Source organism: Echeneis naucrates, chromosome 16 (genome assembly GCF_900963305.1).
Source record: "Echeneis naucrates chromosome 16, fEcheNa1.1, whole genome shotgun sequence".
NCBI classification, from domain to species: Eukaryota; Metazoa; Chordata; class Actinopteri; order Carangiformes; family Echeneidae; genus Echeneis; species Echeneis naucrates.
Genome location: NC_042526.1, coordinates 20,099,522 through 20,117,303, shown reverse-complemented (window position 1 = coordinate 20,117,303; position 17,782 = coordinate 20,099,522). Strand labels below are relative to the sequence as shown.

The window sequence follows — 17,782 nt, the reverse complement described above, 5'->3', positions numbered from 1 at the left end:
GATGACATGCGGCCGTATATGTCATCACTGGTTCGATTGGGGAGGGGGCCAGAGAAAACTACAGTGTCTGACATTGTTTTGGAAAACTTGCAACACCTCCAACTGGCGAAGTCGGGTGTCGTTACTGACGACATGAATAACAATTTTACAATATTTCTGTTTATCCTTAGCTAGCAGTTTCAGATAAGACTGGATGTCGCCTGCTCTGGCCCCTGGGATACACATAACTATGGCCGCTGGTGTTGCTAACTTCACGTTCCTCAGAATAGAATCGCCAATCACTAGAGTCGGCTTTTCAGCGGGTGTTTCGCTGAGTGGGGAGAACCTGTTGGAAGCGTGAACTGGTTGTTGGTCAGCCGGGGGCTGCTACCTCTGACTATCTCTTGTTTCAGAAAGTCACCCAGCCTCCCTGACCAGATCCCGGCTGCTCAGGAGCCGCTGGGGGGGAGAAAACTCTCTTGGCTGCCATAGGAGCTGGTCTTGGTCGGCCCGCACTGACTTCAGGGGGCGGCTAGCTACACTAGCATAGGCTAGGCTAGCTAAGGTCTGAAGCTGTGACTCTAACTCGCTAACTCTAACTCGCTCCTCCTAACTCCTCCATTTCTACCATCTTCCTGCATCTATGGCAAATAATAAAAGGAGGCAGAAGAATAGCTAGACAGTGCTCGAGGACATTGCTAATTGTGTAGTTTGATTAGTGGAGCATCAGAATCAGCTATAAGTTTCGAAAAGGGGAAAGACATTGATTTCTATACCAGTGTTAGTGTGACAACAGTTTGCTATCGGATTAATTGAGTGAATAGGAAAGAATAGCAGAGACAACACATGAGGTGACACAGAGCACAACCAGAGCACAACCACCAGTGACTGGAAATGACATAACATGCTTACTCTAATGAACCTTGGGATCATCCATGTCTTTATGTCTGTAAGGCATGCCTTATAGACAGAAAGACCTGGGTGACCTGCAACCTTTTACTTTGTATATGGCCCTAAGCACCTTTGAGAAGTATTATCTGTTCACTTAACCTCTCTGGATGGCAAACTGTGGCCTCCAGTTCTGGGTGCTAGGCAGAATGCTAGGTGCAATGCTAGGAATCTTGGAGTCATTTTTGGTCAAAACATGTCCTTTGTCTCTCAATAAACAAAGTTTATCTTTTTGCAATATTGCCAAGATTAAAAACATCCTTCCTTAAGAGGTTGCAGAAAGTCCAGCCATTTGTTACCTGTAGGGTTAGGGTTAGACTATTGTAACTCATTACTCTCAGGAGGTCCCAACAATTCTCTGAAAAGCCTTCAGTTGACTCTGTCACAGCTTAGAAGATCAGGTTTAAAACTTTATGAAAAATCTTAATTAAATATTTAAGGTTTAATTATACTTATTCTTTTAGTTTTGCTGCTATAGGCTTAGACTGCTGAGGGTTGCACTCAGCACCTCTCTCTCTCCCTCCCCCTTCCTCCCTCTCTCCCTCTCTCCAACATGCATGTACATTACCACCTTACGTCACTCAAACATTGTTTCTTCCCGTAGCCTCTGTCCATAGCCCCTTGTCCCTCCTGTCCTTTTTCTTCCTGTTCCAATCCTACAGGTGCTGAATCATCTCTGCTCAATGTTCGCGTTCAGTACCTGCTAATAGTTACCTTTCGTGATCATTACACACGACTACTCACTTCCCACTGTAACCTCTTCTTTCATCTTTCATCCCTCTACCAAATACCTCTCTTCTCTCCTTCACACTTGCACTCACTGTCTCTCTCACTGCTCCTGCCCCACACCCCCATCTCTCAACCCAACCTGTTGAGGCAGATGGCTGCTCTCCCAGAGCCCTGTTCTGCCTGAGTTTTCTGACTCTTAAAGGAAGTTTTTCCATGCAACTGTTGCCAAGTGCTTGCTCTTGGAGGGATCTGTTGGGTCTCTTTAACAACTCCATAAAGAGTTCTGTTAGATCTGCTCTATGTGTAAAGGGCCTAAATGTAACTTTGTTATGATTTGGTGCGACATAAACAAATTTGATTTTATTTTCATTTGATTTGATCCATTGATTAATCACTCACTTTCAATCTCATTCAATTTCTATGTTTATCCTTAAGGAGAGAGAGGGAGAGCCAGGGAGGGAGAGAGAGAGAGGGAGAAAATCACTACGCGACTGGGGCCAGGGCGGCAGGCGATGGCGGGGAATGCTGGTGGACTGTTTGAATATTTAACTTTAATTTTTGCTATATAGAAAAATGTTTAACACATATGGTGCCTCAGATGAGCACAATAACATGTTCTTAAATGTATAAGTACAGCAAAAGCTTTGCAAATAATATACTTTAAGAACCCCATATACACATTTGCCCTTCACAGTTGTTATGCCCCAGTCTAGGGGTGCCTAGAGCACAACATGATAAGGTCCATCTTCCCCAAGTCCCAAGTAGCCACCGAAAAAAACAACTGTGTGTAGCTATGGATGGGATTTTTATTTACAAAGTGCTCTAGGCACAATACATATACAAAAGATAAATTAAAGGTGAGCGCTGGGCTTCAGGGTGAACCAAGGTCAAAACAACAAATAAAAGATTCCTAACTACAAAACAAAAGACTTTACTATCCAAGACTTCTCAAACAAAAGACAGAGGATTTACCTCCCTACCTAACAAAAACAAGAGAAAAAAAACACCATAAACCAAAAATAGCAGTCCACCCCTACTGCTCACGAGTTCCTAGTGCGACACTATGCAATCTAGCATATCCGGTTGGGAGAGGGGGAAGATGAGCAAATGACAGCTGCCTCCTCACGTCTGCCGCCTGGCCTCCTCTTATATCAGGTGATTCTGGTCGTCAGCTTATCACAGACCAGGCTGGAACTCATCCACCAATCGGCTACTGGCTATGGAACACACCTATTTACATAGGGGATAGAACACAGACACAGGGCAGACACACACACACACACCAGGTCCAACCCACACTACCATGCACTTCTCACAAACATAATGACTCCAGTCATAACAAAGTGCATGCTGTCTCAATTTCTATATTATCCAACAATACCCACACAGAAAGAATTAAACTGACATTAATTTTATTGTTGAAGAATTAGCAAAGTAATTAAGACAGCAGAACCGCATTTAGCTCACCGCCTTTAACGAAAATACACAAGAGATAATGTTAGATCAGTTGTTCAGCTATTTTATTAGTTACTTAGCCATGTTGATTTTGGCTAATGCCACTGAGCGCTGTCTGGCCCGAGTCTGTACACAATAATAATGTTTTGACAGCCAAACTAGCCGACATGCATTGTGCTAGAAGTTCACAAGCTAGCCAAATAATGTTATCACATTAGCCTGCAACTGCCTCTCCTGAGTTGCATCCCTCTCCTGGCTATGTTGTCCCCCAGACAGCAGACAGTCATATGCTGCTATAGGCCTACACTGCTGGGGGAAGCGCTGAGAATAATATGAATGAATACCCCCCCCCCCCCCCTTTTTGTTGGGTCTGTTGAAATAATTTTATAAAGAGTTTGGTCTAGACCTGCTCTATATGTAAAGTGCCTTGATGTAACTTTGTTATTATTTGGCGCTATATAAATAAATTTGATTAAATAATAAAATTTGATTTGATCATCTCCCTTAGCAGTTTGTGATCAGGTTGTCATGACAACACCTGAGCCAGCATCTGTGGATGTTTGTGACACTTTAGACAAGACCAGATCCTGACTGATCAGACCCTGAACCTCAGTCCTGCAGGCTTTGTCCCTATTGGCCATTCCCATTACTTTGGCCAAAGCTGATGTGTCAGTTTGATTGTCCCCGCAGGGCAGTAGGTCTTAGTCCTGATTCAGGATCAGCATACTGATTTCATCTCTGTTTCTCTATCCCTGTAGGACCAGTGGCAGTTATAAGTGGTGAGGAAGACTCTGCCAGCCCCCTTCATCATGTCAACCATGGGATCTTCAGTCCTTGTACCCTGGAGGCGGGGCCGGACACAGTGGTAATTGGAATGACCCAGATCCCTGTCATTGAGAACCCCCAATACTTCAGACACGGTCACAACTGTAACAAACCCACAGCATGTAAGTGAACATATCACACTGTCAGTGAAAATACTTTCCATCCATTAACACACAATCTGTCTGGAAAAACACCACCTGTCAGTAAACACCATTGCTTGTAAATGAATGCATCGCACTGTCAGTGAACACACTTACTTTCTGTAAACACACACTTGGAAATGAATACCACGCACTCTCAGTGCGCATATTTACTTTTTTTTTTCAACACATCACATTGTCAGAGAACAAACCACCTGTCAGTAAACTCACCAGCTGTAAGTGAGCAGGTCACCTACAAAGATTTATCAGATTAATTTCAAAGCTTGGTGTAATGTAGTCAGAGTTGTAGTGTTACAAAGTCCAGTTCAGAGTTCTAATAATATAGTTAATGGAGTGTCAACAGAGGTGGTGGGTTATCCATTCAGCAGTCTGTTGGAGGCTGGGGGTCTTTCTAGTGGTTCTGGTGCTGATGGATCTGAATCTTCTCCCAGAGGGCAGTAGATTATACGGGTGGTGTGCTGGATGTGACCAGTCTTCAAGAATGATGTGCATTAAATGCCTGCAGCAGGAATCTCTGGGAGGCTATCCCCAAAGATTTTCCCAGCTGATTTCACCACTCTCTGGAGAGCCTGCTGTTCTGCCATAGTGCAGCTGGAAAAACATACTGGTACAAGTTACAGTACAAATTACAAGTTAGTATTACAAGTTGTTTTCTACTGCACAGTGGTAAAAGTTCAACATGAGTCTCTGAGGAAGTTGGCTCCTTTGAGCTTCTTAGGTCGGTGCTGCTGGGTCTGCTGAGGCCATTATTTTTTCCCCACAGATAGCTTGAGACACGTTCCACCTGGAGGGTGAGTAGTCATGCATGCAGCTAAGAGCAGTACTGTTGACCTTTGGACATGCAAGTGTAGATTTGTGTACTCTCTCTGTTAGACTTGTCTGTGTTTAGGCTGTTGGGTAGCCGCATCAGGAGTTGATGGTCAGTCCCTGAATCCAACTAACCCTCCTCCCTTTTCAGGCTGGGACCTTCAAACTATTTCAGCTAGCGTTAACAAAAGACCAAATGAGACATTAGGTCCCAGCAGCCATCTGGTTGTAGTTTCACCACCATTTAGTCACTGTTACACACACACACACACACACACACACACACACACACACACATATATATATATATATATATATATATATATACATATATAGCCCATATTTGAACAGTAAATGCCAACCTCTCGACTCAGATTCATTCTACTTTAGTATGGTAATTTTTAAGTTAATTATTATTAATTGTATTTCACAAGACTGAATTAGTGATTTGGCAACTGCTTTTAGGGGGATGCCCCGAGGTTAACTTTGACGATAATTAGTCACTTGCTCATTTTCTACCACTTGTCTGTTTACATTTTACAGGGGCTGCTGGAGCAAATCCCAGCCAACGTGGCAAGGGCGGTGTACAATCTGGACAGGCCACCAGTCTATTGCAAGGGCCAATACATAGAGACAAACAAAGGAATTTTTTTTTTTTTTTTTTACAATTTAGAGTAACCAGACAACATAGACATGCATGTCTTTGGACTGTGGGAGGAAACCTGTTCTAGCACGGGGAGAAAATGCAAACTCCACACAGAAAAGGCCTCAGATCTGTCTCCGTCTCTCTCACTGGCTCCCTGTAACATCAGTAGCAACACTACATGCAAAAAAAGCTGTGGTTTTATTAACAAAAAATAAAGGAAAAAGATGAAAAAGCAGTTCCTGCAAGGTTAACTGAGGAGAAAAACTCAAGAAATATGACACCCTTGCAGCAAGCTGCTGGAAAATCTCTCAGCATAAATCTGGTGGCTTTATAGTAGCTTCCCCAGCTAGCCCCACACCAATCAGACTAAACCAGTACAAGTGTTAGGAAAATCGGAAAGAGGAGTCACATAAATCTTACCTACCAGAATCCAAGCCTGGTTTAGGGGCCCACTCCCCCCACTGCTGCTCTGTAGGGGGGGACGGAGGCAGGAGAGGGACACAGCAGGTAGGCAGGTTGGGGACAAAGAGCTGAGACAGGTCCAGAGGATGGCAGGTTGGCTATCCTGAATGTCACAGCAAGAGGAACAAAAGGTGCAGAGGTGGAATCAGAAATGGGGTAAGTGGAGAGTCGTGGAAAAGGACAGGTAGCTGAATCCAACCATAGTCAGGCTGCAGGCGAAAAAGTGAGTGAGAGAGCAGTTTGTGACAAGCGTGCTGTTGGGTTTGAAAAGGGTGTGTTTGGTTATCAGCTGAAAAATCTGGAATTATTAATTTCAATGAATAATGTGGGGCACCACCTGGAAACCGGGACCAATAACCAAACTGTAAAAACTGCCTCATAAACAATTGTTCAATTAGAGGAGCCAATACTGAAACATCAGCACCACTAGGTAATCAGCGAAGGTGAGAAGTCCAAGCTCTGACTCTCTCAATCAGCCACCTATCACAATGAAATATGCACAATGATGACAAAAAGACTTCACTTTAAAGCTAAAAATAGTATTTATTAACTTCCACAAGAATTAACAAAGCCAACAATTGTTTTAATCAATAAATACTACACTACCAACTAATGCTAACAAAAACATAGAAAGACAGCAGTGAAAGACAGTGTAAAGACAAAACAGGTAAACTAGTGTGTGTGTGTGTGTTTCAAGATGGCCGGCAGGGATCACGTGACGAGTCACATGGTCTAAGATGGCACAGCTCCCAGGGAAAGCAATGTCACACATAAACAACCGGTGGACTGCCACCAGGTTCTGGTTGATAATGCCAGACAGTGCCAACCGGTGGGTGGAGGCGTTTCTGCACATGCACAAATCCTAACCCTAACCCTGAAGATAAGGGAGCAGCAGAACATGGGATGGCGATGATTCATCACCTGCAGGGTGAGGACAGGGAGAGAGAGGAGAGGAACTGGGAGAGACAGAGACTTCGGGAAAACATGGTTATTGGTATGTCGGCACATACGAGAGAGAGAGAGAGAGATGCTCAGTCCTTCCCCCAGCAGTCTACGCCTACAGCAGCATAGCTAAAGAGTTGTTAACAATAAACTCTGCCATGCAGAAAAGTTTCAAGCCTGGTCTTGAAAATTGCTAACGAGTCCGTCCCCCGGACCGATACTGGAAGTTGGTTCCATAGAACCAACTCATCGGGGGATCTGTTGGGTCTAATTTTATAAAGAGTTTGGTCTATACCTGCTCTGTATGTAAAGTGCCTTGATGATGTAGGGATTTGGCCTTATACAAATAAATCTGATTTGATTTTGATGTTTTTTTTTTTCACAGATCCAGAAAAGTGTTCAGGCAAAAATGGGTTGGGTTGGGTCTGATCTTGTCCAGCTAGGGTGAAACTCCAAAAAAGGGGGAATAAGCACGCGTGTGTAGGCCATTTTCAGCTGTGATCTAGGTGGTTGAAAAGGCAAACTTCCTGAACAAGAATACCAGAAAGAGGATGAGAATTCCTGGTCTGTATTTAAAGGGGGAGTGATGTCACGGCCCCCATTATCTCAACTCCCTGTGTTATAGATACATACTAGAACCAGAGACGAGCGCCTGCCACCTCCTGTTGAGTTCACATCTGGATGTGAACTGCAAGGGATGAAGGGAATGGAGTCTGCTCTCTGGAGACAAAAGAATCCATCCACAAAGGGAACGGAGATGACCTCGTGGTCTGGCCTCAGGGTTTACATGTAGGCCTTTCTGACCTCATGATGGAGGCCCAAAAACTATATCCAGCAAACAGTAGTCATTGACAGAAAGTTGAATTAAGACACTAGAAAATGGAGTAATCAGTGGGACAGAAAATAACAAAGACCTGGAAGAAAGACAAGAGCAGAGGAGCAGTTAGGATGCTCCTACCCAAAAAGGGAGATGTTGGACGATTAAAGAATTTTAGTTCTGTTTCATTGATATATACAAACTATAAATTATTTGACAAGTGTCTCTCAAGGAATATAGGAAAGGAATATATATAAAGGAATATATTTAAGACAGACACTTTTCCTGAATTGTGTTCTTGAACAAACAATAATGGACAATGTTTTTCATTCAAGACACAACACATGGAACTTTGTAAAAAGGTTTTTTTTATACAAAGAGGTTTGTATAAAACTGTTATACTGAAATGCGACCATTTTGTTGATGGATGGCTCAGATGGCCAGTTCCTGTGCAAAGAGGTACCAGGTGGGTGTGTCCTCTGTCTGGTATGCTGTAGGCACGGGCTGTTGAGCCTCTCCTGAATCAATTCAGTGTCTCACTGGGTTGACACTTCCAAAGGATGTCAGACACCCAGTTAAATTATCAGCATATGCAGATATTGTCATTGTTTTAATAACAGGACAAAATTACATTCAATAAAAAAAAAAAAAAAAAACATGCATGAACGGCCCTCTGAATCAACTGGTCAAAATGTGACAGTCTCTTCCTGGGACAGTGGAATGACAAAATCCAACCAATTCTACCAGGTGTTTATTGGGTAATAAGCTGTATCAGAAATTGTGTCTGATTGTCTCAGTGGATCTAAATCCAGCCCCAGTTTTCTTATAGAAGAGGACTTTGGTGGCTAACAATCTGGGTGCCTTGATGCTTTGATGCAGTTTCATTGTTGTAGAACGTCCAGCTACACTGATAACATAAATACAAAAATAGCTGGTGGACTTCTTCTGGGGAGGGTTCTTCTGAGAGGTGCTCAGTGCATCCCCCAGCAGTCTAGGTCAATAGCAAAAAAATAAATAAAAATCAAACCTTCGACAGAATTCTGTCACGCTCTCTTTCTTAGATGTGCAGCACATTAAACGGAGGGATATCATTTTGAAGCGGGAACTTGGGGAAGGAGCCTTTGGAAAAGTCTTTCTCGCTGAGTGTTACAACCTGAGCCCCACCAAGGACAAGATGCTGGTGGCTGTGAAGGTAAGTGAGAGAGTATATGTGTGCCTGTGAAATATTTCATAAAACTTCTTTTCATCAGTGTCTTCTCTGCTCATACACCCACTTGTTTAGCTGACGGTATCGGATCATGGTCCAAATATCAGGTCTCAGAGAGACAGGTGAGACAGATAGATGAGACAGGTGAAACAAACACAACAGACAGATAAAAGATGAGATTTCTGGAGTCCTGGAAAAGCTCTTCACAGAAGAATGTTCGTCCTCTGTATGTCATTGTTATTGCCACAAAGCATCATGAGATATTCACTGCAGCTGACAGTCAGTGTTGTCCTGTTTCTCCGTGTTTATTTCAGATTTCTTTGATGGATATCTGTGTCCTGACAAGGTGTGAACAGCCATAGAACTTCAGGGATGTTGTGTTTCTTTGTTTTTGTGCCCAGACTCTGAAAGACCCCACTCTTGCAGCCAGGAAGGATTTCCAACGGGAGGCTGAGCTACTGACGAACCTACAGCATGAGCACATCGTTAAGTTCTACGGTGTGTGTGTGGATGGCGATCCACTCATCATGGTTTTTGAGTACATGAAGCATGGAGACCTTAACAAGTTCCTCAGGTGAGTCCAACAGACCCTCAGCAGGTCTGGGAGAATGAAGGAGCAACTCGCCAAAGCTAACACTTCCTTACTGAGTTCAGAATAAAACTCAAAACCTTTCCTTTTGCTCCTTTTCCAGTGAGAAAATTTCAGGAATATCTGAATGTTTGCCTAAATGTGAGGACAAGAATGGATACCTGATCACAGGAGTTGATATAATGTGGTCATATAGACCACACTCCCTTTAAACTGGTGATTAAACCTCAACAAATTTGGGATTAAAAAACAAACAAATGCTTCTCAACTGTTACTTGACATTTGAGTGGACCCGACCTTTTGCATTGTCATTCATAAACTGGAAGTGGGCATGGTTTATTGGAAAGTGGTATTTTTAAGCCTGAAATTGATATGTGGTTAGAGTTAGTTGCTATATTTATTGTAAGCCTTAATATTTTTTTATTTACAGCTTAATTTGTATTACACCAAGGTATGAAGAGGGAACCTACCAGAAAAAAACCTGACCCGGTGAAGAAACAATGGCGATGAGAAATGCCATGAGGGGTGCCCTGTCTGTCACACAAGAGCCGTTCTGCTTTTACCTCATAGTCCCATAAAGTGGGACAGATTTGAAACCTTTTGTTTATAAAAAGCTATTTTAAAATGATGATGTAGTAGTGTGGATGAAGCCTAACTAATGCAGGACTTTGTTTTTATTGCTATTAGGTTAAATGATGATCTTACCGGGGGACTCCATCAGGTAGTTGTAAATATCAATGTATGTCACCTCCGGCAGTTCAGTGGGATCGTTTCTCCATAAAAATGAAGGGACAATGAGAAAGACCCACAGATGTGAGTTTTTCATTGTACCGTTTTTTTCTCCAGTACAGCGAGCATGTTAAAATAATCATCATGTTGAAATAATATTTTAAGCTAATTACTGGACAGTGTATTTTAAATTGTGCTGCCGATTGTTTTCCCCTCCGGTGGGTGTGGCTTTCAGATGATGACAAGTTGAGCTCTGTTTCTATCACAAGACGCCCTGAGGAGGACATGAGGAGGATATTGATTCATATTATTCGTATGATACCCGTACTTTATATGTCAAAATTGCAATATCCTCATTTCAGCCAAGTATCCAGCTCAACCCTAGTACATAATACATAAACATTTATTAGAAATTAAGCAAAAGCTCAGAAGTGAAGTCTTCAAGTGCTGATGTACAACAGTGTGTGTGTGTCTCGGGGGGGCAGTGTTTCAGTGACTATCTGTGCCTTTGATGCTAATTTCAGCTCTGTAATTACGTTTCCATTTAAGTGCTGGCTCTTCCTCTTCCTCCATCCTTCCTTGCCACTGGTCACCATTGCTATGACTCAACTGAACTTGTGTGACATGAACTTCAGTGATGTGATGATGCTCAAACCCACACACAAATGCACTGTTGAGTTCCCAAAGTGAACTTGCGCATTCATTTGATGAAGGATGCAGGAGATGTCCAAATACAAATACAAATATACTATAAAAAAGAGATTGTTTTTAGAGCTTTGGACCAGACTATGTTTCCCTGACCAGCAGACAACTCCAGCATCAGTTCCCGAAGTCTGATGATCTATCTTTGTTATGATTATTCAAAGGAAATAAGGTATTAGGGTGTGACTTCTTCGGGTTGCACACTTCCTCTTAATATTATCTGGCTCCAGTGGCTGTTGTAGGTCCCTGTTTTCTGTGGATGAGAAAGGAGAATAGACACAAACCACAAAGTCCACAACCCCAGTGTATCTCCTTCATTCAATAATAAAAAGGCCATGATTATATATACTGTATATAGATATTTCATATAGAAAGCTTGTAAGAGGTATAAAATCACATATTAAAACAATATGTGATTCATTAGGTTAAAACAGTATGATTATCAACCGTACAAAAGTATGTAAATAGCACAAGATCAGATATCCCAACAGCACACACACTAAGCCTCTACAGAGCACAAGTAACTAAGTTTGAACTGTTAATCTAAAGGTCCATATGGTCTAAAGATAGTTGTTAGAGGTCCTTACAGTCCATTAACTTTGCTAAATGTCCTTTCATCTGTGTCTGTGTGTGGCCGTTGTCATAATATCATTGTCATTAAATTAAATTTTCTTGAAAAAGGGAACATCCTGGCACAGATTCTGAGGTGAAACAAAGGTTGTGAGTGTCAGGAGTTGGCTTGTTGATTTCCACATTGTCGAAAAATGAAGTGAAAACCACCTCTGAAAGTAACATCAATCCAAAACCAGGTTTCTGAAAATGTGAATTCATCATAATTTGGACTAAATGGGCTGAAGACTGATGTCCTGACAGCCTCAGGACCAAACTCTGAGCTCATGTCGCTCCTTATTGACTAACTGTGGCTCCCTCCTCAGAGCCCACGGGCCAGATGCTATGATCCTGGTGGATGGGCAGCCCCTGCAGACCAGTGGGGAGCTGGGTCTGTCTCAGATGCTTCACATTGCCAGTCAGATTGCAGGGGGAATGATCTATTTGGCTTCCCAACATTTTGTGCACCGGGACCTGGCAACCAGGAACTGCCTGGTGGGGAACGGTCTGTTGGTGAAGATCGGAGACTTTGGCATGTCTAGAGACATCTACAGCACAGACTACTACAGGGTGAGGAAACGCCTCCTGTGTCATGCACCATGTGAGACAAACATTTAGTGACATTGTGGCTTCACCAGCTGGTATATAACCTGATGATGTTAGCACATGACGTCTTACCTTGCAGACAGTTGAAGTTCTCCATAATAATAAGATACTGAGAAAACATATCTTACAACTAAATTCTGGGTCCATTTCAGAGGTTCTGATTCCTAAATAGATCCTTCACAACTACAGCTGAGTTTTATTGGTGCTATTTGTGGGAACTTGTGGGAAGAAGACACCATTTCTCAGAAACAAATTAAAATTAATCAATTAAATTGTTTCAATAAAATTGCTGGTCTTGCAGCACCATGAATCTCAGCTGTCACTCATCTCACTGATTAGGAGATTAATTAGAGAACCCAATGGCCAAAGGAAGTGACCTTCGTCATGATGCTATTACATCACTGTCACCTCATGTTCACGTCTTCATTCAGGCTGATGAGCTGTCTGAAAACAGCTTAGCATTGAGTCAATTTGGGTTTGGGTCTGAAAAGGTTATTTAAGTGTGGTGTGTTGGCATTAGTTCTTTCATTCATCCATCTTAAACCACTTATCCTTTTCTGGGTTGCGGCTGGTGCTGGAGCCAATCCTAGCTCACAGTGGGCTACGGTGTGCCCTGGACAGGTCGCCAGTTCATTGCAGGGCCAGCGTCAGTTCTTGTTCATACTATTCAATGAAAAGCTAATGCAGCTTCACTGGCAGAGTTGTTTTTGAGCTTCAGTCTGTAAATAAAGGTGGACCCCATCTCTGTGACATTACCACAGCTTTCTGAAGTTCACAATAATCTGTCACTGTTTTGGCAGTGCCCTACTCCAAGTCTAAATTCCAGCTAAACAAAATCTGGGCAAAGAGATGGAATGTGGATCAAGCCAAGTCTCAGATACCTGATGGTTCAATATCTGTGGCACGTAAATACTCTCATTAATATTGTTAGTGCAGTTGCTCCCAAGACTTATTTATTTCCTAGCAAATTCGCTTGCTAACAAGCTAAGCTAACAAGTCTGTAACAACTGCAGTCATTGATACCTGCTAATCAATACTAACATACAAATAAAATATCTGCATGAAAAATCTCTAAAAAGAGAATGAACAAGCAGTTAGTGGTTAGCTATCTGTGACAGCACACAGCTCTCAGTCAATGAGACCACACCTATTCCAAACATTGATTCCGAATATTGATGCAGATCCATACCAGAGCCAGACTCAAATGCAAATCTAAATCCAGAACCAGAATCAGATCCTGACCCAAATTTTGATCTTGAGCAAGATTCAAGGTTTAAGGCTCAGGCTGATTTATTGTAATTTGCATGTTTGCTCATGAAACAAAACTTTTAGGGAGATATGGAAAATTTTAAATATAATATAAATATAGTAATTAGTCCTATTCAAATTGAGTTTACCAGTTTTAAAGCCTCTGGATAGAGGCTAGTTTTGAGCCTAAATGGTCTGCTCTTAATGCTCTGCAGCATCTTGCTCAAGGTGAAGCGTGAAACAGTCCATGTGCTGGGTGGGTAAGGTTCCAAAAGATGCAGGCCACACTGTTCCTGCACCAACTGATATAAATGTCCTCAATTGAAGGAAGGCTGTTGCCAGTAATCTTGATGGTTTTTACCAGCTTCTGCAGCACCGTCCTGGCATCAGCTTAGCAGATTCCATATTAAATGGTGATTGAGCAGGTGAGTGTACTTGCCACCACACATCTGCAGAGAGGTGCCAGCACGGAGGCATTGACGCCAACTTGCCTCAGCCTCCTAAGGAAATAGAGGTGTTGGTGAACATTTTTTAGATGGTGGCGGTGTTTATAGTCCATTCAAATCCATGGAAATGTGGACCGTTTTCACAGCTGCTCCACTGGCGAACAGGTGGGAGGGCTACTATGGCTACTCCTCTTAAAATCCCCAAGCTCCTTAATCTTCCCCACGTTGATGCAGATATTATTCTCCCCACACCAGCCCACCAGATCTTTCACTGCCTCATCATTGCAGGATATCAGTCCCATCACTGTTGTGTGGTCTGCAAATTTTGCCTGGGTCGTTGGCTGAGCACTCATATGTGAATAGTGTGTGCAGCAGGGCATCAGAAGGCTCAGGACACATCCTTGTGGGGAGCAAGGGTTGGCGATAATGGGGGAAGATGTGATGCCGTGATTTCTGTCTGCCTGTGAGCAGTGTGTCAGAAAGTCCAGGACCCAGTTGCAAAGGATAGATGTTAAATCCAACAGATTAGTCAGAGCCACTGGGTGAGTCATTCATGCTAGACTCTCGCCCAAATCTAAATCAAGACTCAGATCCAGATTCAGACCCACACTCAGGCCAAAACATAGTTCTAGATACAAAACCAAACTCAGAGCCAGATTTAGATCCAAACCAGGCTACACATGCTTGTTGCCCCTGTTGCGTGGACGTGAGCAGCCAAATGTCAATCTGAACCACACTTAGAACCTTAACCTTTTTGGAACCTTCAGTTAAACCTGGACCCAGAGGACACTAGACTCAGGCCATAGTGTTGTGAGAAAATCATTCAAAAGTACAAAAAAAAAACAGCTAGAAAACAGAAAAGAAAGAAAAAGAACAAAGTTAACTCACATAATGAGAGAGCTCAGTGTGACCCTTGATTGTAAAGTCATCTGTCCTGTGACAATGATTATAATGATGATGATGATGATGATGATGATGATGACGAGCAGATATGATCCAATATGACTGTCTTATGCAGCCACTGTGGAGCCCACAGCACCCACATTCACTCACCAGTAGTGACAAGATTCCTTCTACCGCAATATACAGGTCTTCATCAGATGGTATGTGTTTTTTTTGTCTCAAGGTCGGAGGTCACACCATGCTGCCTATCCGCTGGATGCCTCCAGAGAGTATCATGTACAGGAAGTTCACCACAGAGAGCGACGTATGGAGCTTTGGCGTCATCCTCTGGGAGATCTTCACCTATGGCAAACAGCCCTGGTTTCAGCTTGCCAACAATGAAGTATGACATCATTATGACATCATGGAAATGCGGAGCATGTTGCCCACTCCTGTCAGAAACAGGACTGTCCTCAGGGCCTGTGAACCTGAGTGAACCTCTAAAAAATTATAGATGGGTGACTTTTTTCTGAAGCAGCTTGCTGTTAAATAACAATAACACCAAAGAACAAGATCTAGCAAAATGATAACTGGCAAAAAAATACACTTTTTTTTTTCCTAATGTGACTATCTTGCTCTGTCCATCCATCTATCCATCTATCAGCATCAGTCTCGCATTTCCTTTGGCAAAAATCCTTACAAATTCATCCAAGTCTAAGCTTGAAATGGATTTCTCATAGGCCCAGATCACTAAATTCCTCTTTCGTTAACATAGTGCATTGATCAGGTATTTGGATTCTTGACAGTGATGAGAAGGAACTTGACATGATGCTGAAGACACACCAATTAGCACAGCTGTTACATACAATCTATGCAACACATAAAAAGCTTCCTTTGCTCTTTCATACATTTGCAGACAGTAAACAGGCCTGTTTCATCTGTACATTTCTTGAGAAACATTGGTTTTGTAACAATAAGTGAACTTCTTAAACTCTCATAATCTGCTGCTGAGCCAGCAAGCACATACAGAGGGCACAACGGTGCACAAGGCTGCTTTACATTTAAAAAGCCAACATTAGAAAGCACCTTGAATTGGAATGACAGTTGAATAAAGCAAATTAATGTAAAGTCTGGAAATGTTCAGCTTCTGCACAGCACATATGAACTGATACTAGAACTTTCTGGAAAGTCAGTGTGGAGCCTGTAAGTGTGTGGAAGTAAAAAGTAAAAAAGGAAGTATTTTGTGCAGTTGGGGGTGGGTGGTTTGGAAGAGGTCTTGACTACGGATCAATTTTCTCTCAGTTGTCCTCTCACTCTTCTAGCCAAAATTGGGGCCAGTATATTATGAGTTTGGGGGTGGGAGTGGGTGACTTTGGAGGCTATCTCAATTCTGATCCAGACTGGCCTAGTCTCATCCAGACTTAATCAATCTAACGCATTCTGATCCACACTGACCGAGTCTAACCCAGTCTGAAACAGATTTGTGCAGTGATGATTTGTATCAACAAATCAAAGCTTTTAGCTATGAATGTTGATATGGCCCAACTTGTGGTCTGTTAAAAATAAATGTGGGGTTTAACCTGTCTTGAACTCGTGCCTAACCCACATCACTGTATGTGAAGTGAACCTCTTGTTGATCACAGCTCTGTCTTCCCAGGTAATTGAGTGCATCACTCAGGGCAGAGTACTGGAGCGCCCACAGCTCTGTCCCAAGGAGGTGTACGACATGATGCTGGGCTGCTGGCAGAGAGAACCACAGCAGCGCCTCAACATTAAAGATATTCAGAAGATGCTTTTTACCCTGATGAAAGCCACACCCGTCTACCTGGACATCTTGGGATAAACCTGGGAGGACAGGGGGCATCTTTGAGGATTGGAAAAGAGGAAGTCTGGCTCTCATTCTGGTCTGACCTAAACTTGGACTGGAATGACCTAACTATGGTGGTGTGCTGCATCTTTATCTGGCTTGACACTGCACTGCATGACAGGTTATGATCAAAGCAGCTCACCTACATGTGTGTGTGGATGTGAGGGATCTGGTCTACAATGGAGGAAACATGACTGAAAAGACTGATATTAAGCATGAATAGCATCAGAATGGACTGGCCAGGTAATCTACATCTTCAACTCTTCTGGCAAAGTTCAGTGCAGCTTTGGTCCTCCATTAGTTTAAATGAATCCTGACCAGGAGTTTGATTTGGCTCACTCCAGATTCTTCTAATCTCACCCTGAACAGTTTTAATCGCGCTCTTAAAGAGGATTTGCTAACAGCAAACCTAGGCTGGCTCACTAACAGCCAGACTGAACCATCAAGTAAAACCTGACAGGTTTTGTAGTTTACCAACAAAAACAAAGTGACCATGCTAGATGTGTTTCAGTTCAGGGGCCCCATCCTTCGCAAGACCTGTCTTCAAAGGTCAAGGAGGATGAAATAAGGACATGTATAGGAAATGTCCTCTTTGCTCTTCTCCCTAACTTGGGGTCCTTGGTTTAACAGTTGTAATTGTTGAATTGAGCTGAAAACAGTGATTCTCAGAGTATGTCCCTGGGTTGCTATTTCATGACTGTTGCATAATGAATCATGGGATATGCTAGGACATGAAGGTTCCACCTCCACCCTAACCCTCTGTCGGAGACGCTGAGATGGCACAGTCCTGTGGGTCAATTGTAACATCATTAGTCTTCAGGTCCTATGAAAGATACTGTCCTGCACTGGGACGCAGCTGATGGGTAATTCAATTTCATTGTTCAACATGGCACAACAGTCTAGAACAGTGTCTCTTAAGCTTTTCCTTAGGGGACCCATACTCTGACCCAACCTCACCATCCCCAGACACACACAATTCCAAATCAAATAAAGGAACCTTATTATCTTTCTTCAATATGCAAATTTTAACAGGAAAAAAAAAAATGCTAAAATGTCTATATTGAGCACAGCAAAATAATTACACCCTTTATGATCAAGAGGGCTTTGCAACCTCTTGTGGCGTTTG

At 42.7% G+C, this 17,782-nt stretch overlaps 1 protein-coding gene across 2 annotated transcripts in view; it reads left to right on the top strand.

Moving 5' to 3' along the window:
- Positions 1–17,539, top strand: part of LOC115056109 (NT-3 growth factor receptor-like) — an 82,028-nt gene extending 64,489 nt beyond the window's left edge. For both annotated transcript variants that reach the window (XM_029522373.1, XM_029522374.1), the window contains exons 13-18: positions 3,870–4,058; positions 8,833–8,963; positions 9,380–9,552; positions 11,934–12,177; positions 15,034–15,192; positions 16,447–17,539. In XM_029522373.1, coding sequence (XP_029378233.1) covers positions 3,870–4,058; positions 8,833–8,963; positions 9,380–9,552; positions 11,934–12,177; positions 15,034–15,192; positions 16,447–16,632 — 1,082 coding nt within the window. In that variant the 3' untranslated portion in view covers positions 16,633–17,539. The remainder of the gene's footprint in view (positions 1–3,869; positions 4,059–8,832; positions 8,964–9,379; positions 9,553–11,933; positions 12,178–15,033; positions 15,193–16,446) is intronic.
- The last annotated feature ends 243 nt before the right edge of the window (positions 17,540–17,782 follow it).